At 45.4% G+C, this 21009-nt stretch overlaps 1 protein-coding gene across 2 annotated transcripts; it reads left to right on the plus strand.

Annotated features, from left to right (window-relative positions):
• The first annotated feature begins 3704 nt into the window (after positions 1-3704).
• Positions 3705-20307, plus strand: LOC146182553 (DNA-directed RNA polymerase III subunit RPC4-like). Of its 2 annotated transcripts, none has more exons than XM_084577686.1 (5): positions 3705-3830; positions 12054-12187; positions 15427-15643; positions 18300-18403; positions 19982-20307. In XM_084577686.1, exons 1-5 carry the CDS (start codon positions 3806-3808, stop codon positions 20255-20257), a joined length of 756 nt encoding a protein of 251 aa, XP_084433812.1. In that variant the 5' UTR covers positions 3705-3805; the 3' UTR covers positions 20258-20307. The 2 variants fall into 2 exon arrangements, with proteins under 2 accessions (XP_084433812.1, XP_084433813.1); XM_084577687.1 differs by having other exon boundaries at positions 3729-3830; positions 12043-12187.
• The last annotated feature ends 702 nt before the right edge of the window (positions 20308-21009 follow it).

Raw genomic sequence — 21009 nt, forward strand, 5'->3', positions numbered from 1 at the left:
CGGGCAAGTTTAGTGACACTTTCACTAAGTGCACTTACATAGGAAAAGTGACACTTTCGGTGCTCGCTGTCACACGGCAAAATGAAGTGTCATTTTGAAATGACGGCAGTGCCGATGCGGATGCTGCAGCCCTATGTGGAAATAATTTAGTTTTCATGAAAATACCTTAAAACTCAATTTTATTGCAAGCGCAATGACCCCAAGCTAATATTCAGTTTATTTGTGCATTTGAGTACGTCTTCACAGCGTTTGCTTGCCGGTACACAACGTCGAAAAAGGTCCGGTTTCCGCAGTATCACGAAAGTGGGCGACAAGCTCACAGCGTTAACAGCACTGGATGCTACTAGCTTTCCGCTGTAGTACCGCCCATCGAGCGCCCGTGAACGGCAGAGCGCGCGGTGCAAGTAGCGCTTGGCCGTGCGCTCCTCCGTGGTCGTCGCTAGGACTATAGTTTGTTTCGCATCGAAGTATCAGTGGGCGGCGCTTTCGTATGGCCAGCTTAATAGAATATATGGCTCATTCGTGACACTGCCTTATTGTCAACCTTGCTGCCTGTTCATAATAAGTGACAGGTGCAATTCAAATCGACGACTTAGGGTAGCGTATACGTGTACTGCAAAGGTGAGCTGTGCCGCGCCGCCGGCGACGATGGCTATGAAGCTGTGAGCAGAAATTTGCTTGTGTCGCAGCAATTACACCTACTAGCGACTCGGTATAGGTCAACGATCCCTAAGGAGGATTAATTACTGACATTGCTTTACTTCAGGGATCATTACGGGAAAGACAAATTCTCGCACACTTTTCTGACGCCGGTGACAGCGGGGCAGGATGCGCCGTAAAGGTGCTGGCGGTGCTGGCTTGGCGCTGGCGGCTTGCGGGAGGAAAAGTGGCGGTGTCTCCGGCCGGCGCTCGAGCGAAATGCTGCCTGTCAAGTGACGAATTTCTAGAGATTGGGTTACAAATAACTCCAACTTCGTTGATGCAGCTTCAGATACCGCATACCATCGAAGTGCAGCAGCAGACGAACGCCTTCGCGTTAGCACAAGCACAGAGCGAGGGTAGCTATTCATGTGTACGCATCGTTTTCAGTTGGTGACAGCTTAAATCTCTTGCCTATTAATAGAAACGCTCATGAAATTACGATAAACATTTCAAAACATTGTAATTCTCAAAAAATGTATGAGTGATATGTCACTGCCCTGCTGTCGAGATTACACATTCGCCTGCCGGACAAAATGTAGTGAGTTCGCCAAACTATAGTGCCTAGCCAAACTCACTTCCCGCCGAGTGTGTTCGGCGGCGAGTGTCATTAAAGTTCATCGTGTGACACGATGCGAATGACACTAAACGCGAGTGCACTCGTTGAAAGTGACACTAAACTTGCTCGTCTAACCGGGGTATCATTCTGTCACGTCGAACACGGCCCGCGCTACACGCTCTTACAATACGAAGATAGTATATGTGTGCGTTATGAGTGGATTGTGAAAACACTATACATTCCCCCATACTGCGTGAACGTGATATACTGCAATCACTGTCACTACTTTCCGCCCCGAGGCCAAAAAGGGGGGAGCTTTCGATTTCTACCTGCGTTGGCGTGGCCTTTTGCTATGGTGCGCTTTCGCGTCGTCTGCTACACTGCCGTCCAATGTGTTTCTCGCCCGCTCCCGCATGATGGCGCCATATCCTCCCGCAAAAGGCGGAAACATTTTGCTTCCACATTTTGGGGACACGCTTGATGCGAACTTGGTCTAGTAAGGCCTTAGTAAACGTTCTACGATGACGATGATGATAACGAGATGAGAAAACTTGCGCCCGCGCATCAAGCAGTTCGCTTAACGTTTAAGCGATTAAGCGCTGCATGCAGTCATCGATCAAGTCGTAGATCGAAGCATTGGGGGGTTTCTGCGGTACGGTAGCTCGAAGTTTGAACCATGGTAGAACCATGGTAGCGTAACTCCCATAGAAGCCTACGTGTCGACTCTGAACGAGGCTTTAGTTTCCCGGCGCCCCCTGCGAACTGTGAGGCAAAACAAATACGTGACGTTGCTCGTGACGTCACAGTGAGGTACTTTTGGCGGCTAATTTGTCTTCTTACTTATGAACGAAAAACAAGGTCAACAACGACGGAGGCAGAACGATGCTCGAATAAGGCAGAAAAATGGACACCGTAACTGTTCAGCCAACTTTACTTGGATTTCTACTGTCGAGTTTTAAGTTAACTGAAATGTTACGGCATCTTTAACCACCTTATCATAGCATCGTTCTGCCTCCGTCGTCGTTAGGCTAGTCTTTCGTCGCACGTCATGTAAACGCATTCTGGGGCTTATTTCTTCGGGCACGTTTGTGACACAGGACCTTCAAGTGAATTCGGCAAGCACAAGGATAGAATCACATGGCTTGAGGCATTTCACTAAGGGTATAAATGAGTGAAGCTGTGCTGCATAGAAAGCCAGGCTTTATTAATTCACGATTACTTACATAGACGATTCACGACAATGAAATCTTTAAGTGTAGGAAAGCGACCACCGCTCATTCGTCACGGTCTTCATGAAATCCTCGTGATAACAAAATGATCTGAGCGTAGGTCTCCAAACGAGACGCGGTGAGATTATAAAAGGGTAAAAGATCTTGCTAACAAAGTACATATCAGTGTCAAAGAACAAAAAAAGCAAACGAACAGAATAACTAACGCTAGCGCTAGAGCGCCAACCTGTAAGAGCTTAGGTAAGCAATTCAAATTGGGATTGCTAGTATTTAGAAGTTAATGCGTCTGAGAAGTGAAAATATCTACGATATATAGCTTCGCTCCAATAAATCTCGCCCTGTTCACGATTCCATTATTTTACTCGCGCTTCATTTGCCACTGAGAGGAGTCAATGTGAGGTTACAAATTTACAACTTAAGCATTTAACATGTTCATGAGAAAGATCCCATTGACAATAGGAACATCACTGTGATAACAGCCAAAGCACGTTCAGCGAACGTTGGTGCGGTAATACGATGCAGTAAGCAAAACACGCAGCAAAGGGAGCGGAACGGAAGGCTTTGAGCAATGCGACACGCGTCTTGGGGGCAATAAAATCTCACCTTCACCGTTCAATTAAAACCTGCAGCGATACGCCGCTCATGCAGACGTGTATCCGTAAAACAAGCCACCACTTTTGCGGCGTGCCTGGGAGACCGAGCCGAGCCGCCGAGCTGTGACGCAGCATTGTCCCATCGTCCGGAAATGCGCACATGCAGCGGCAATCAGTTTCTCATCGAGCACACACAGTCTTCGCCTTGCTGTAACTGTACCACAACCAGCAGAATGAAATACTGACTGTTTGATACAGATAACGCACTCTGTACGCAGTACGCAACGATGAACATTGAACCGGGGCCGATGACGCACCCATTCCGCAGATGAAAAAAGCTTTGGTCTGAGCCATTTCTGAGCTTTGGGCAACTACGCAACGGATAATAAATGGCCGAGAGAGGCCGTTAGAAACAAGTTAAAATATTATTATAAATGTGACACGTTTTTCTTACGTAAGAAACAAAAACTGCATTCATTCCTGGGCGCGAATATTATGTTTACTTTCTAGTTCTTTGGAGTTCTGGCAGATCTTATTTTCTGTGCGCTAGTAATTTGCCTCACAGTTCGCAGGAGCCCTCATGCCCTCATCCCCTCATCATCGAGTTGATGCCTCTGGCCCTCTGGCAGTAGGCAGTTGCACGCGTTTTCTTGCAAGTTGCGCGACCAGTTGTACATAGCCCTTGTTTGAACCAGGACGTAGTACGTTCGTGCCCAACGCCTTCGATGTCGTATGGACAAGATCTTTTATGTAAGTAGCATCGACCGGGTGCGTTCAAGAGGAAAGATGCTATTTATTCAAAAAAGGAGCGAATGGTAGCGCTGCGCCGCCGCCATTTTTCGGCGTTCTTGAGGAATGAGTCCTTTGCCAGGTCGTTCAAATCACCTGGCACTACGGCGAAGCCCTGGCACTACGGAAGCCCTTAGCGCTCGTGTGTCGCTCTCGTACTTTAGGTACTTGTGGCTTGGTCTGTGGGGTTTAACGTCCGAGTCTTAAATTTCGGCCCTGTTCCGGGAAAGCGCCCCCCGGAACAGTAGTGGAGTACTCCAGAACTTTAAAGTTCTCGAAACTTTAAAGTGCACTGACATCACTGACATCGCCAAGCACACGGCTCCAATTGCATTTAGCCTCCATCGAAACGCGACCGCCGTGGCCCGGATTCGATTCGATGATTCCGCATCCTTGGGCACAATAGTAGAGCACCGTCACCACCAGGCAGGCCAGAATAAAGAGTGAAAAAACGTCTGTGTGTTCAAAATGCTCTCGCATTATACCTTGCCTTCTCATTTTTCTCTAGCCCTAATTAAATATTGTAATATAGAGCAGTGTGTGGTCTGTATGCTTGCTTGCAAGTTTATTGTAGTAAATTTTAGATGCATGAGATCTCACTACTGCACTCAATACTGCTGTGAGCTATGATGGAATTGCATGTGCTAATGAAGCATATTGCCTCATATTAGTGATAAAAAATTAGTTTTCTTTCTAGTTCAATGTATTTACCGGTTTTTATATCACCCGTGAAGTTGAGTAATTGCAGTTTATCTTTCCTTCTTTTTGGCCAATTGGACTTGCAATGGTAGCTGTGTGATCAAATTTAAGATCAGCTTCATTTTTCACTTGCAGTCAGCATGACTGAAGAAAGATTATGCCTCGAAGCCTCGAATAGATGACTTCAGACTTGACAGTAGTAACAAACGACTTTTGAACTTTAAATACTTGCATGAATATATTGAAAATATGACCAGACAGGCAATTATGCTGGTTTTCCATCCTTAGTTGCGGCTTTGGGGAATCATGACATCACAGATGGTAAACCAGGTGATAGATTCCATAGATTCCACTGTGTGCTCACGTGGTCGCTAAAAAATTATTTTCAATCATGTGACTTCGCTGCCTTCTTGAATCTGATAGCGACGGAAAACCGGACGAGAAACTGGAGTAAGAGCCAACCCACTTGAAAGCAAACGTGCTTTGTGAATACATGATGAAGCATTATTGCATAACTAATTCATTGATGTCCATTAAAGGGCTACTGTCCAGGGAAGGACCTTTTAAGCGAAGGAGCCCAGTGTTTAGATCAGGTACCGGAGATAGTCCGTGCAAAATGCTACAGTGACACGCGCGCCGCAAAGTAACGAAAATACAAATCAAAGCTCTCTCATGCTCTCCTTCGGGAAGCCAGCTTTCCCGTTCCCTGTGCTGGCCCTTCGATTGATTGATTGATTAAAACTTTAATTTCCACCGATTTAGGAGGCCCCCTACTCCCCGCTCCTGGCACGCAGGCCTGAGGAACGGGGTCTGGAACCTCCGCGACTAAGGACTGGCGAATATACATTGGTTATTCGCGGCCTCAGCCGCCAGGCGGACGGCTTTCTGCTGGTCAGCGGGGACGTCGCTTCGCAGCAGGGTTACCCAGGCTTCTCTACTTTTAATGTTGTCCCTAGCGCCCGGAGACTTAGGGCATTCCCAAATTATATGGTCGAGGGTCCCCCTCGCTTCGTAGGCTTTACATTTATCGTTTTTTCTCTCCTCTATCTGGGTGTGAAACAACCAGACAGGGTTCGGGAAATTTCCGGCTTGTAATCGCCGCCAGGCTATGGCCTCTTTATTATTTAAGCTAGGATCCGGTGGCGGCATCAGACGTCTTCCTAATCTATAATTTTCGATTATTTCTTTATAGGTTTGCAAACGTTCGTCCATCGCCTGGCAGTCGGGCGGCTCCGCGTTTGCCCGGAAGTAGAGATCTCGGGCTAAATCATGGGCCGCCTCGTTGCCGGGGACGGACGTGTGTGCTGGGACCCAAATTAGGGTGATTTTGCGATCAATTTTAGTTGCAGCTTTTAGAATTCGAGCGGCTTCTTGTGAGACCCTGCCTTTTCCGATATTCCAGAGAGCAGTTTTACTGTCGCTAAAGATCAATCTAGCCTTCGTTCCGACGCAAGCGAGCGCTATTGCGACCTCTTCAGCCGTGTCTATGTTTCTACTTCGGATGGTGGCGGAGACGACTGGTGCGCCGCTACCATCGACTACCGCGGCGACTGCCGCCCCTGATAGGCCGCTTGCAGCGTCTACGTAGGCAACTTCTTTTACTCTGAATTCTTTTGCACTTTTAACCAGTGCTTCTGCTCTCTTCTCCCGTCTCTCCTTGTGGTATTCTGGGTGCATGTTGCGGGGGAGAGGACGGACAATGATGTTCTCGCGACATTGTGGTGGTAGGAAAACCTTGTCGGCTGTGCCCCTATCTATTTTTCGACCCACCCATTCTAAGATGGTTCGACCCGTGCTCGACCTACTTAATCTTTCATGTTGGGCGATTCTTACCGCTTCAGCAAGTTCCGTCCAGCTATTATGCACTCCCATTTCTATCAGGCGTTCCGTAGAAGAGGAGATGGGTAGACCCAGCGCCCTCTTGACGCAACGCCTGATGAGTGCGTCTATCTTTTCTTTTTCATTGGTCCTGATGTTGAGGAACGGTGTGGCATAGCATATTCGACTTATTATGTACGCCTGCATCAGTCTCAAGAGGCTTCTCTCTTTGAGGCCTCTGCCTTTGAATGCAATCCTCCTAAATATTCCTGTTACCTGCGTCGCGTAGGTAGTGAGTTTTTTTATCGTTCCGTCATTATACCCGTCCTCTTGAATAAAAAGTCCGAGGATTCTGATTTGCTGGACTCTTGGTACGGTTTTGCCGTCGACCTTTATTTCTACGTTAAAGTCGCCCTTGCACCTCATTGATTTTGGATTATATATGAAAAGTTCGGATTTTTGCGGAGAGCACGAAAGACCCCTTTCGGCCGCGTAGGTCACAATGGTGTCCACCGCCGCCTGTAGGCGTTCCTCTATGCTGCCATCGCTGCCGTTGTTCATCCAGAGATTAACGTCGTCCGCGTAAATGCTGAACTTCAGGTCTTTTATGACTTTAAGGGCAGCAGGAAGGCCTCTCATCACCACGTTAAAAAGGAAGGGGGAGAGCACCGAGCCTTGCGGAGTTCCTTTACTTCCCAGGTGGACAGTGGGGGATTCTAGGTCCTGAAACTTTAGTTTCAACGTCCTGTTTGTCAGGAAATCCATTACGTAATTATATGTCCTCTCGCCGACTCCTAATTCCTGTAGTCCCGCGAGAATTGCCTGGTGTTTTACGTTGTCAAATGCTTTTGTTAGATCTAGTGCTAGAATTACCTTCGCGTCTCTGGATTTCGAGTCAATTATGTCATGTTGTAATCGGAGCATTACATCCTGTGTGCACAGGCCCGGTCGGAACCCGACCATCTCATGCGGCCACAGGTCGTTTTTCTCCATGAAATTAGTTAGCCTTGTTTGGATTACGCGTTCCATAAGCTTTCCAATGCATGAGGTTAGAGAAATAGGTCTGAGGTTTTCCAATTTCGGGGGCTTGCCAGGTTTTGGAATTAGCACAACGTTTGCAGTTTTCCACTGCTGGGGAAGACGACCGCTACTCCATACTTCTTGCATGTAGTTGGTGAGTGCCGTTATGGAAGCGTCGTCTAGGTTTCGTAGCATTTTATTTGTTATTCCATCGGGGCCGGGAGCTGATCGCGTCTTTAAGCTAAGGATTTCAGCTCTAACTTCCGCTTCTGAGATGGGCGCGTCGAGGGCCTCGTTCGGTGGGCCCGCGTATTGCCTAAGAGGAGGGGATGTTGTATCGCCGACATATGTGTCTACGAGTTTAGTTATTAGTTCCGCGTCAGTCCCCTCGAACGCGTGTCTTGCCTTTGCTATTGTTGTGTTTGACTGTGTTTTCGAACTGTCGGGATTAAGAAGATATCGTAGCAGGCTCCACGTCTTTGAAAGGCTCATGTTGCCCGCCATTTCATCGCACCTGTTACACCAGTTTTCCTCGCAGAGTTTAATTGCATAAGCCTCAATTTCCTTATTGTGCCTGGCTATTTTTCGCCTTAGGTTTCGGTTCCATCTCTGACACCGGAGGCGTCTTTCCATACCTTTTTTTGCTTCCCACATGTGTAGGAGTTTCCTGTCGACTGTTTTCGGTGCATCGTCCCCCTCTAGGTTAATGGTAGCGGATTTAACGTGGTGCTTGAGGGTTTCTGCCCAATCGTCGATATTTTCAATATTTTGGTCCATTTTGGCAGATTCCCTAATTTGTCTGAATTTCTCCCATTCGATTGCGCTGATGATCTTTTCTCGTCTTACTTTGACTCCCCGTTTAAGCGTTATTTCGAGGACGTAATGATCGCTTCCAAAGTTGAGCTCTGTGTTGTTCCACCTAAGCTCCTCTATGTTTTTGGTAAATGTTAAGTCTGGGGTTGTGTCTTTGCTCACACTGTTTCCCACCCTCGTCGGGCAGCCAGAGTCTGTCTGCAGGGTGAGGTTTAATTCGTGAAAATCTTCCCATAACTGCCTGCCCTTCGGATCTTGCCTATTATATCCCCACTCTTGGTGGCAGGCGTTGAAGTCTCCTACAATTAGCAGGGGGTTAGCTCCGGCTGCCTTCATTGCTTTTCGAAATAATGTCTTGAACCTAACTTTGCGCTGCTGAGGAGAGCTATATATGTTTAGGACGAAAATACTGGGTTCCTTCTTCCTGCCCGTGATGATTTCAACGAAAACCGCCTCAATGTCGCGAGAACTAATTTCATGTTCGATCACCGCTACGTTCCTTTTGACGAATGTAGTAACCCGGGATTTTTCTCCCCGGCCACTAGCAAACGCTTGATATCCTGATAATTTAATTACTCCTTTGCCAGTTTCCTGTAGGGCTACGGCTAGAGGTTTTTCAACTATTTGCTCGAGATGTTGTTGCACTAACGCTCGCTTGCGCGGGAATCCTCGGCAGTTCCACTGCCATACCGTCGAATTAATCTTTGGTTGCGTTTTGCCCATGTTGGAATTGGTCAAGTATCTCTTCTCTCACTGTTTGCCTTTCTGCCATAGCAGCAAGAGCCGCGTTTGTTTGTTTAGATTGTTCCTGAATTCGGTTTAGGGCGCCTATGATATTGGTCATGCCTGTCTCAAGCCGCTCGAGTCTCGCCCCGTATTTGGCGTCTAGTCTACGCTCTATTGCCGCCAGCGGATCCGTTTCCCCGCCTCTTCGTTTCTGCGGGGGAGGTGGCCTGCACTGTTCAGTGATCATAGCGTCCTCCTCCGTGTCTGACGCCGCGGGTGGTGTTAGCACCTTTGGCGTCGCAGGTGGAGGTGTCGGTTTGGCTACTTGTTTTGCGGGGAGAGCCTGTGGAGGCGGGGGAGCCCCGGAATTTGGCTGTGATTTAGATTGGTATTGGTCCTGAGTGAGTTTCTTAATTATCTCCCTCAGTTCCGCAACTTCCTTTCTTAACTTTTCTATTTCTTTATCTTTTTCTTTGTTTTCCTCATCTTTAGCCTGGGGAACCCCACTGCTGAAACTCACGGTTTTACTGTCCCCGCTCGGGCTTCGCTTTTGGGTGGCCGACGGGTTCCTTGGGTCCCTGGAGTTAGCCGTGACTCTGGATTTGGACCCCGACCTGGACTTGGATCCGGACCGCTCCCTGCTGCTGCGGGAGCTTGAACGGTGACGTCGGTTGGCGTCCTCCAACTGCGGGAAGTCCCCGCTCTGCGCCCGGAAGCCTCCGTCCCTTTCTTGAGAATATCCGCGTTGGTCACGGTGGTCTCTTCTGAATTTCGAGCGTCCTCTGCGGCCGCTCTCAGGTGTGGTGTTGGGATATTGGTGCTGCTCGTTGTGCTGCTGCTGCTGCTGTTGCTGCTGCTGTTCGGCAATTTTCTGCTCCCATTGACGTTTCTTGGTCTTGTAGGGAGTCCTGTAGAGCTCTCTGCACTTCTTGTCGCCAAGCGGATGGTCTTTACCGCACAGCTGACATTTTATTTCGCAGGTGTGTCCCTGATCTGGGCGCTCTTCTCCGCATCCTCTGCACTTAGCGTTATTCGGATCTGGGCAGACATCTTCGCGGTGCCCTAGGCGCCCGCATGCGTTGCAAACCTCGTATTTCTTTCTGTATAAGACACATCTTTGCCATGTGAGTGAGAGTTTCACCCACCTCGGCACCTCTGGTTTTTCAAACAGTATGAGCACAGTGGTTGAGCTCCTGCCCAGGCGCCTGGCTCCTAGCACGGGGGGGTTGCCTTTGATCGTGCGTAGCCGTTGCACTATTTCTTCCTCGGTGATGCGAAGGGGAATGTCGTGTACCACCCCCTTACCGCAGTCTTCGGGCATAGCGACGTACGCCGTGATTTCAATTTTCTGGCCCTCGAATTCGAGGACGCGTAGTGCGACGTATTTTCTTTTCCGGTCTTCGCTGTCTGTTGCGATGAGGATAGACTGCTGTTTTGTGTTGACCGAGAAGGTGTCTTCCGCGGCCTCTCTGATGTTTATATTTGCGGTGCGAGCGATCAACTCCGCAAGTTCAATGTTGCCATACTTAAGTAGGCGGCTGACTCCTCCCCGTGGGCGGAGAATTATTTTGTCAGTTCCGTCAGGTATCTTGATCGATTGCCTTTCAACCGACTTTGCTGCCAATCTCCTTCCGGCGAGCTTGGACGCGGCTCGCTCTCTCCCTTGATCATCGGTGACGCTGCGTCCCTCGTTCTCAAGTGGCACCGCCTTTCCTCTTTTCTTGGCAATAAACCACTGGCCAGGTTCTTTCAGCTCCGCAGGGTCTATGCTCGTTCCCTCCACGGTTTCCATCATTTTCGTCAAGCTTCTAAACGGCCGGGGGTGCCTTTGTTTGCCTAGGCCTAACTAGGCCTAGTGTCCCCCGTGGCTTGCGAAGTTCTTCAAAGCCTCAAAAATGTGCGAAAGAATCGGCCCACCTTGGAGTCTTGATAATCCGCGGTGAGCGCTTCCTGAATAGAGTCGAATCCCAGAAAATTTCCGAAATCCAGTGGCCGAAATAGAGCGCAAGCGTTCGTGGTCGATGAAGCCCATCGATTGCACGTCCGCTCTCCAGCTTGGTCGGCGAGGAACTCCCCTGGCCCTTCGAGCTGCAGCTATGACGTATTTGTCGAGGACGACGTCCATTGGTCCGTCTCGCTGTCTGGGGGTGAAGGATGGGTGTCTACCGCTCTCAGCGCGCTTTTACAGGATTCAGTCTGGCCACGGCCAGACTGAATCCAGCAGCACGCGCTCCCTCGCCCGGTTTTTTTTTTTTTTTCGCGCACGCGGAGTGCCACGCCCCACTTTTCGCCAAACGCGGAGGAGGAAGGGGAATTTGCGAAGAGGCGTCCGTGTGCTGTGCGATGTCAGCGCACGTTAAAGATCCCCAGCTGGTCGAAATTACTCCGTAGCCCTCCACTACGGCTCCTATTTCTCTCTTTCCACTTTCACTCCCATCTGCCTCCCTTCCCTTATGGCGCGGTTGCGGTGTCCACAGAAAACAAGTGAGACAGTTACCGTGCCTTTCCTTTCCTATAAATAAATCATTTTTTTAAATCAGTTAAAGGGAATTGGTCTTCCGAAGGCTAGACTACCTCGGGCAGGAGAGTGAAAAACCTTTGCGAGGGAACGAGAGAAGCACTACAGAATCTGGTGATTGCGGTGGCTGTAACTGCATTATTAGTTACTCTTTTCAAAAACATTTAGCGGCGTTGCATTCTGGGGGCGAAGTCTCACAGTCACCGGGGAAGAAAATATTTTCGACCGGAGGGTGGACAGTAGGCCTTTAAGCATGACCCATGTCAGTTGTTTTCCAGAATGATGTTTTATTTTATCTGAATGAGGTGGTATTGCAAGGAGTGCAGCAACAGCAACATGTAGAAAGTGCTTCTACTGCTGTCATTTATCACTTTTTGAAAAAAGTTACTGGTGTTCTGTGAAGGTACAAGAGGACTGCTGCCAAGTAAGGGTTGATAAGCAACACGCAGAGCTTTTTTTGATACTTTAGCATTGCACCTGCATTTTAAAATCGCTGCACATGCTGCTACAGTAGTCTTAGACAGTCTTGCTTATTCTTCCAACCTTTTCCAGCAAGAGACACTGTACTGATTAAAAAAGTGTTTCTGCAGGGCTCGCAAGATGGAGCAAGCCTGATCCAGAGCCTGTTAAGAAACCAAAGTACCAGGTTCTGAGCAAAATCAGCCAGACATCCAAGGAGATGTCTCAGGATGATCAGAAGCTTGAACTTCTACTTCAGAGTGACGTGAGTGCTACTTCTTTGCTACCATGGAGCATCAATCTCTACACTCCAGAGGCGTCATTTTGAAACTAGTCATTTCATTTCCTGCTAGGCTGTAGCGTGACCAAGTTTCTGTCTTTTTTAATGTCTTCCAGCTTATTTTTGTGTGTCATGCGGGAGTAATGTGCTGCTGCTTTTGCACTATATATGTAATAATAGGTATGCGTGACAAGAGGATTTGCAAGTGAATGTACACTTTCCAGCCACAAGGCTACTGCCAGGCTAATATGCATGACATATTCAAGCAGTTCTTGCGAGCACTGGCTCTCAATGTTGATTTCTGCACATTATCTGTGAATGTATTCTTGGTGAAAGGATAGTACTGTTCCTTGAGTGGTTGTCATGAAATCTTATATTGAGAATATTGATGAGTGTAAAGACCCTACTATAGCTGAAAAATTGTCATTAACGTTGGCTTTGGTGGCCATTTTGTATTATAACTATGCTCTGGGGCTTATGTTGGCCTTTCAGATTTATGTGCTGGGTTTTCTTTGTGGCGTGTCATAATTGAAACTATATTTACCAGCTTGCCGGTGCAGTTCAGGCAGGCCCAGCTTGTTTGGTCCTGGGCTTTGTGGGTTAAGGAAAGTACACATCACAATGTATAGTTCGTAGCGAAGTGGTGCAGATAGGCATGGGGTAAGGTAGGAAAATGGCGGGGTTGCATACAGCTGCTAAAATCGCTCCTTTATCTTCAAAAAAAAGCAGGAGATGCGAGGGCACCTTTTGTGAATGTAGTTGTGTTGTAGATGGCTTGTATTTTAAAATCAACTTTGCACGAGGTCTTTAGGAAGGTTTTCTGCTGAATGTTAGTTTTAATCAATCATATCGTCAGCAAGCAGTAACAGGCATGACACCTAGTTTGTGCTTCCTCTGAGCTGTAAAAGACATATAAACCTTCATAAAGCAACACCAAGGTAAATGATTGATTTCTGAACAGTTGTACATCAATCATCAAATGAAAACCACACCACATGTGCTTTTGGAAGGTACTTAAGTCTATGTTTGTTGAAGATGTGAAAAATATTCTTCCAGCATGTGCAACACTTTGACACAGGGATTTTGCTTGTTCTCTAATCGGTGGTAGGGGCAGTAATAAAGGAATTACGATGATGGTTTGGAAATGATGGAGAAGGACTTATTTCCTAAAAGTGCTCAAAATAAGTATTCTTGGTGCTGGATCATCTAATTAGCATATGAAATTCATCGAAATGTAATTTTAAAATGCTTAAGTAGTCTGTAAGTAGTTTATAAATGGAAGTAGCCTTTGTGCACTCCAGGTTCAGTTGTATTTCTCTTGGAACTGTAGTGGGCTATGATAATGCCCATGTGTTGCAGCGTGAAAAGCAGTTTCATTGTCATATGAAAAAGCCAGCTGTTACTGAAATCAAAGAAGTGTAAATAGGGAAATAATTAGTTTTTGTTGAGTTTTTGAAGAATTTTGATGAGATTTTGATTACGCTGCTACCTTCCCACTCTGGACAGCATGTCCAAAGTGGGAAGGTAGCATAATGATTTTATTCAGATGGAGAATAACAGAATGCATAAGAAAATGCAATGCACTCAGTTGGTAGAGCATTTTGCAATTTGTGCAAAGTGATGGATTTTGGTCCCATCTGGTGACATTGATTTTCTTTTGTTCACATACTTTCTGTTACGTTCTAATGGAACTATTAAACTAGCTGTTGTCTGATGTCAATAAGCTTTCACAAACACAATGCATCTTTTTTCTTGCAACATAATACAGCAAGAGGTGATTCTAGACTTGCCGAGGACTGCAGTAATCCTTTTGAAAGCTTCTTATAACAGTGACAGTTAATCTGTATGTGTGTTTTAATATGCTGGTAAGAGTACACAGACCTAAATGCGGATATTTAATATGAATGTTTGAGCTATAGTTGTGGTGTGACGAGCAGCAAAGTGGACAAGCACACTTTATTTTATTTTTTTTCTCTCAAAGTCTAACAGTTGGATGTGAGCCCAGAGTTCCCTAGAACTCCAGTGATACCATCAAGCGAACTTCTTTCGAAAGAGTACTTACAGCAATGACAGTTGATGTGGAAACAGGCTAGCTAGAGTCTAAAGAACCTGAGCCCACGTGTAAGCATGGTAACACGAAGCAAATTTGCACAGTGAGGTTGTCGAAACTGAATTAGCCAATGAAAGGGTGCAGCAAGGCTTGTAGAAACTGTTCCAAGCGCACATCGGTATGAAATCAGGGTGCCTGCCACTGGGCAGGGGAAATGTCCATCTTCTTTCAGCACTGGATTTTATCTTTTAAACTAACCATTTCTCACAGTCAAGGTGGATGCCACGCTGTGCATGAAATTGAGAAGCAAGCTAAAAAAACAAACACTGCAAAATAAAAAGACATCGTTCCCTGCTTTAAACTGAACTATGTGCTTGGCACATGATGGAAATGTTGTGATGTCGTGATGGACATGATGGCCATGAAATCCAATACAACATGATGTGCTTTCCTTGATTTCAATGCCTTTGCCTTCTTGGTATGCATACCATAACAAGCACCCGGTGGTTTCCCTACCTTGGTTGGCTGAAATGCTGCAGACAGTGGCATACGGTCTGACATAGGTGCGGCTTCACCTTGGTGTAGAGAGATTTAGCTTATCGTGATCCGCGATTCGCTACTGTGATCCGCCACCGGCCGCGTCGGGATCAATCAGCTTGTGCGCCCCGCCCACACACGGTAGAGGGTCACGGTGGCGGATCACGTATCACGGTAAGCTAAATCTCTCTAATGTTTCGCGTTGTTGGGCAGCACAGGAAGGAATACCATGTCATGCAGTACTGCCTTGTAAGGTGGAGGGCATCTAAATTCCTTTCGTGAATATTTCTCTGCTTTTTAGTTAAAATGTGGTGTTTCCTGATGTTCATGTTCGCTCATTCAAAAATGTCTGGAGAGTCGCATTTCAGTTTTCTTATCCTTGTCTCGCTGTGAACTTAGATGGTCCACCTATGTTCAGGTGAATGCTGTATCTCTCTGCATGTTTTTGTGAAGACATTGATGTCAATGATACAAAAGACTAATTGGGAGTATCTTGGATACAGTCCTTTTTTATGTTTCCGCAACATGCAACAGTAGTACAGTTCCCTTATCACACAGTGCATCATCTCTGTTCTGTCCCTTTTAAAATTGGGAATGTTCACTCCCAGATTTACGTTCGTGGTATTGTGCTGCACAGTTTATAGATGATGGGCCAGAGGACTGGTCCAGGATTGGTCCTAACACCCTGCCCCTGACAAAGGTACCTGTCCCTGAGCACAAGCCCGCAATCGCACCAGATGGGCAGGTCATCAAACAGGAACCCTTGGACAGGCCCGACCTGGGTGGTTTTCCACAGTGCGCAACTCCACAAATACCGTCTTTGGCTGACCTGTGCACAAACCCGAACATGCCAAGTGAGTGGCGCTTATACTGGTTGGTGAAGCACGTCATTGTTGTACAACTAACTGTGTGGAGAATTGGTGATGGTTTGCAGATGTAGCAGCGATAGTTGGCGTTATTGGTGTCACAGCAGAAAGGGCATAGGCACCAATCAGAAGGTATGTCACGCTCTCAACTCCTCAAACAAAAAGCTGGCTGGCATTCTGGCGGTACTACGGGGGACTGTGCTGCACCATTTCTTTAACGCGAAAGCGTTGAGGCTCCGTTCACCAGAAAATATGGCATCGATGCTGTCGATGTCGCCGTTGTTAACGAAAAATTATGAGCAATGGCACTGGCAGGTGGTAGCCGGCAATTGACACGGCTACGCATTGATTGGAAGTCAGTTTGCCTGACATTACATTTGGCAGGCGAACTCTGGCCTCTCCTTTCATATGGGAGGGTGATATCATGATCAGCCTACCAGGACCCTTGCATTCTGAATAAGACATGTTACTCCACCCCGAGGCTATGCAGGCATGTTCATACAGCTTAGTTAAAGCAGGGCTATATATATAGAATGGCAGCCTACATTATTGCGCTGTACCCTTAAAGGAGAAACCCGATAATTTTCTCTCAGAAGGACTTGCACAGTTCGTTGGACGTGGTATGCTTCACATCCGAATCTGGCTCGTGTCTGTTAGCTGTTCATGCATTGCAGGAATTCACTGCTTTCTTTATTGACTCTCAGTCTTTCCTGTTAAATTTATTAGAAGCTTATTCATTCTTGTTGCATATTTTTGTGATGATTGAATAACCTATAAGTCATGATTTTATTGTGAAGCATGTTAGCTACATCATATTTGTAGCTTACCAGGAGCTGTCATATTGCATTAAACTGAACTGAAGAATTCCTTGAGGTGCAGTTTAAAATTATGCAGGTCATTTGAAAGAAGCCAAATTGACGGGGTCCCACTGTGCGTTTTATGTACCGATCTTTCGTTGTCAGCAATAAGTGCTGTAAGGTCTTCTGATATGGCACAGAAACCATGAACATACACAGGATGGCCTTTAAAAAGTAGATGTACACTGGTTAGAGAACTGTTGCAGTTTTAAGGATGAAATGTCAATGCGTTTTTAGTATGACTCTTGAACTTATTGCAACTTTTGACCAGCACCTGTAATCAAGCAACCTTTCAGTGATGTACTGGGTGATCCCACACACCTAAATGCGTGACCATATTTTTCAAAGTGCGGACGAGTGCTAAATAGGTAGAAGTGTCACCTTTAGCATGCCTTGTTTAGTGTGGTCTTGTGTCACTTCAGTACAGTTCCACTAAAATAGATGATTACCATAGATAGCCACCATTGTTCTCTACATAACATAATGCTGTATCAAGACTTAGAGGAATCACAGTTAAGGTTTTTATTCAATTATATTGTGATGTTGTGCAGACGTGACATGGACTGGTAAAATTGTTAGCTTATTAGGCGATGGCTGATACAGCTCATTTGGCTGAAACGCCGTTGGCATCATAGTGGTAGTAGTTTTCGTAGGAGTTGTAGGTACCGCATGTCAGAAATAATATTGTGAGCTGCGTAAAAAAAAATCTTGTCATGGTAATTTGTGGTTTCAGTGATTGATGATTGATTGGGGTATGATAGGCGATTGCGAGTTAATAAAGTCATTGTAATTTATTTATTATTTGATGCATTCATGAAATGAAAAATAAAAATTTTGGAAAAAGGGGTCCAACATGTCAAAATGATCACAATGAAAAACCAATGCTTGATTTTGCCCATTAAAAGTTTTGAGTGTGGAATTGATGAATTAGTTGAAATAATTGGAAAAATGGGCTTTAAAACTGTGAAGTTGCTCACAGTAAAAAGCTAGTGCTTTCTGATGCTAATAAGAAAATTAGTGTGTAATAGATCAATTAATGAATTGAAATAATTAAAAATGAAAAATTGGAAAAAGGAGGTTCAAAGATGCCACATGCTCAGAATGAAAAGCCAAGGCTTGATGGTGATAACTAAGAATATTGAGAGCATGTAATTGACTAATTAATTATTTGAAGTAATTAAAAATGAAAAATTGGAATTGGGGGAATCAAAGGTGTCAAAATGTTGGATGAAAACACAATGCTTGATAATGCTGATCAAGATAATTTAAAGTGTTTAATTGATCAATTGTTTGAAAAAATTAAGCATTGGGAAAAGTAGGGCACAAAGGTATAAAAAGGCTCTGAATGGAAAGCCATTGTTTGCTGATGCTAAGTATCAGTGTATAAAAAATTTGCAGCATAAAGAAGTGGAAAAACACTGCCCCTGTGTGTGAAAGGCTATTGCATCACACTGTTAATGGTGGAGTTCCTCGATGTTGCATCAAACGCAGACAGCACGTCTCACTGAACCCGCACTAGGACGCATGAAGTTTCAAGAAGCAGCGTCCGAGCTTACCGGTAACATCGTTACCCGGCTGGCTATAAGCGCAAAAATATAACAAATAAAAATATTTAAAAAATTAGAAAGAAAAACGTCTTTCGTTAGCACTTCATATCACATCATACCCATAACGGCGGTGCTTAAGTGCCCCCTTAATTTATATTTTAGTCAGCTCTGTGTTCAACAGTGCAGGAAGGTAGGAGCTGAATCGCAGCGTGTCCTTTGTTTGTACATTACTGTATGCAGAAACAGGAGAGCTGCTGTTCTTCCAGCTTCCTGACAGTTTGCCTGGTGTGCAGGTTGCTACTGAGCCAGCACAGAACGAATCACCCAACAGCTCCATGGAAATGGTAAGCTCGCTTTTTACTGTTGTCAGGGCCGTTCATTAAGCTATAGTGGTCTTGCTTCACTCAGTGTAATCCATAATGGAGACTCAGATGTGAAAATTGTGCCATTTATTATTAACAAGGTAACGAAGAGTTGGTGCTGCTTTTTATTGGTGTTGGCACATTTCTAAGAAGGCTTTCTATAAAGCTAAAGAATACAATTCTGAATTTCAGTTTTAAATGTTCAGGCAAGGTTGTATTTCTTGTGAAAAAGAATGCACTGTTTCAGAAACTATGCAATTTAGTGCAATGCCACACAGCCATTAATCAGGATGTTCTTTCTTTTTGTCATTCCATACCTCCAATGATTTGCATAGTAATGCTTGAGTGAAAGTATGCGTGAAAATATGCTTGCCTTAAATCAGCTGCTCTTCATTTTCTCTCAACAAAATGAAGGATCTTCCTTTGCCTTCTTGTAACGCACAGATAGATTTATGTCTTTGCAGTGATGCGCTCTTCTTACATTGCCCATTTCATACCATACAAATTTAATGAATGGGGCCAGGCTTGGCGGTTCACGATCTGCAGCTTTGATATAGCATGTTATGTCTATGGATCTAGTTTTGAGGAAGGGGTTATGGAGTATTGGTCGGACTTGTTGGTTTAAAACAGAAAATTGCCAATAGGAATATACTGAATTCATGCTTAGGTGTTTGGTTTTAACCTTTTATGCATGCTAAGCTAGCTGCATGCACATCTCACATGCATACAGGCGGTGAAATTGCACTCGGAATGCCTCTAGAACATCAGTGGTAAATTGTTTTCAAGCCGTTTAGACCACTGGGCTTTTAGGCAAAAGGATTAATCATTCATACCAGTAACTTCATAAAAAGACCTCAAATGTGGTATGTATCCGCATGTCCATCTTTTTGACGTGTATAAGGAAACTTCCATTGAATTGAAAATTGCTGCAGGAAGTATTAAGGCAGCTGACTAGTAGGAAAGGCTTGAAAGCTGGACAGGTTTTCAAATTTATTATTTTTTCATAGTACTGAAATATTAATTTGTTAGCTCAATAGCATTCAGCATGCAGAAATATAGTAAATACGTAGGTACACCATTATCTATTTTGCCAGCAGTTCAAGCTGGCGATACAAGTGTGTTCCAGCTGTTTCCGTACAAAGGATTAACCAGAAAAGTTGGCATTTTTAACATACCTGCCACAGCTAGCTGCTTATTCAGTGCCAGTGACATTTAGGCACTGAAGAAAATTAAGAAAGGCTGGAACCAGAAATAATGAGAGAACAATGAGAGAACAATGTTGGGTGAAGTGGCGTGCTTGTGAGTTTTCAGGCATTGATCTGGGAGATTGTGTCGCTTTCTAATTAGTGGTAGTGTCCGTAACCGTTGAGTCACCGCAGTGGGTGCAGAAAGTGACATCGTCTGTGGTTCTGAAGCCTGCAGTTCAATGGCACTTTTGAAAGCAAGAGCCGAGCCAATGAAGAATACATGGACGCTCATAATTATAAAGCTTTCTGCCTTGGTTAGTTTTGCTTTTAGTTCTATAAAGGGAGAAAAACCTGTTCTTTATCTTTCATGCAGGAAAAGCAGCACATCCAAAATGTCCAGACGAAGCTGCAGCATTTTCCCGAGGGATACAGTGGCAAGCTACAAGTACTGAGATCTGGCCGTATGCAATTGGTACTTGGTTCTGTAACCCTTATTGTGGACATGGGCACAAATGTCACTTTCCACCAGGAACTGATGTCCTTGAGGATGGCAGAGGGAGCGGCCAACGTGTCCATTCTTGGACAGGTTATGCACAAGTTGATCTGTCTGCCCGATATGGAACAGCTTCTGCAAACAGTAGACACTTGAGAGTAACATTTCTTAGGGAAGACATTTTATATAAATTTCTTGCACTTTGCTCTGTTTATTGATGTGTTAATGGTAATATTGGAAAAATATGTTCATCCATTCATCTTGGTTGTGATGTGGAAAAGTGGAGAAGGGGTACGACGTGTTTCAATCTGTTTGTTGGAGTGCAGCAGACAGCAGGGCGCCGCACGGTTCGAACTCATCAGTCAGGCTGCCATTCGAAGCTTAACCTGGCGATGTTTTCACGCTAAAACTATATTTAGTGAACATACTCTAGCAGTGGTATTTGAGGAACTAACAGTCATTAAGTGGGATATCATAGAGCCTGGCGATGTTAGGACGACAAATTGACCATATACACTAGTAATGGGTGGACGCATACTATCCTATCGTGGTGCAGTGGAGAGTGAATGGAAAAAGCTGCAATTTGCTGATGATAGTGCCTTGCTAAATGACTGATGGGACGAATTGGAAAGTATATCCATCTATCAACCCACATCTCAAATCAAGACTGCCACTCTGGCTTCCGTGTCATCTCGAAATAATCTATCGTCTCCGTCCTAATGCTGCCTTTGCGAACAGTCTACGATACTGTTTCAAGCAAGCAGATAGTCCGTATTGTGAGAACTGCGGCTCAACTGAGACTGTACTCCATATTCTCTGCGAATGTACAGCTTACGCCAACGAACATGCACACTGTCAACATTGTATGCAGTCTGTCACGAAAGTGCCACTCTATATTAGGTCCTTTA

Source organism: Amblyomma maculatum, chromosome 8, assembly GCF_055883805.1.
Source record: "Amblyomma maculatum isolate TAMU_Amacu chromosome 8, ASM5588380v1, whole genome shotgun sequence".
Lineage (NCBI taxonomy): Eukaryota > Metazoa > Arthropoda > Arachnida > Ixodida > Ixodidae > Amblyomma > Amblyomma maculatum.

Coding starts and splice junctions, on each gene's coding strand:
- LOC146182553 (XM_084577686.1), top strand. CDS start 3,806: ATGTCGTATGGACAAGATCTTTTAT. Junction 3,831..12,053: donor GTATGGACAAGATCTTTTAT/GTAAGTAGCATC, acceptor GTGTTTCTGCAG/GGCTCGCAAGATGGAGCAAG. Junction 15,644..18,299: donor CACAAACCCGAACATGCCAA/GTGAGTGGCGCT, acceptor TACTGTATGCAG/AAACAGGAGAGCTGCTGTTC.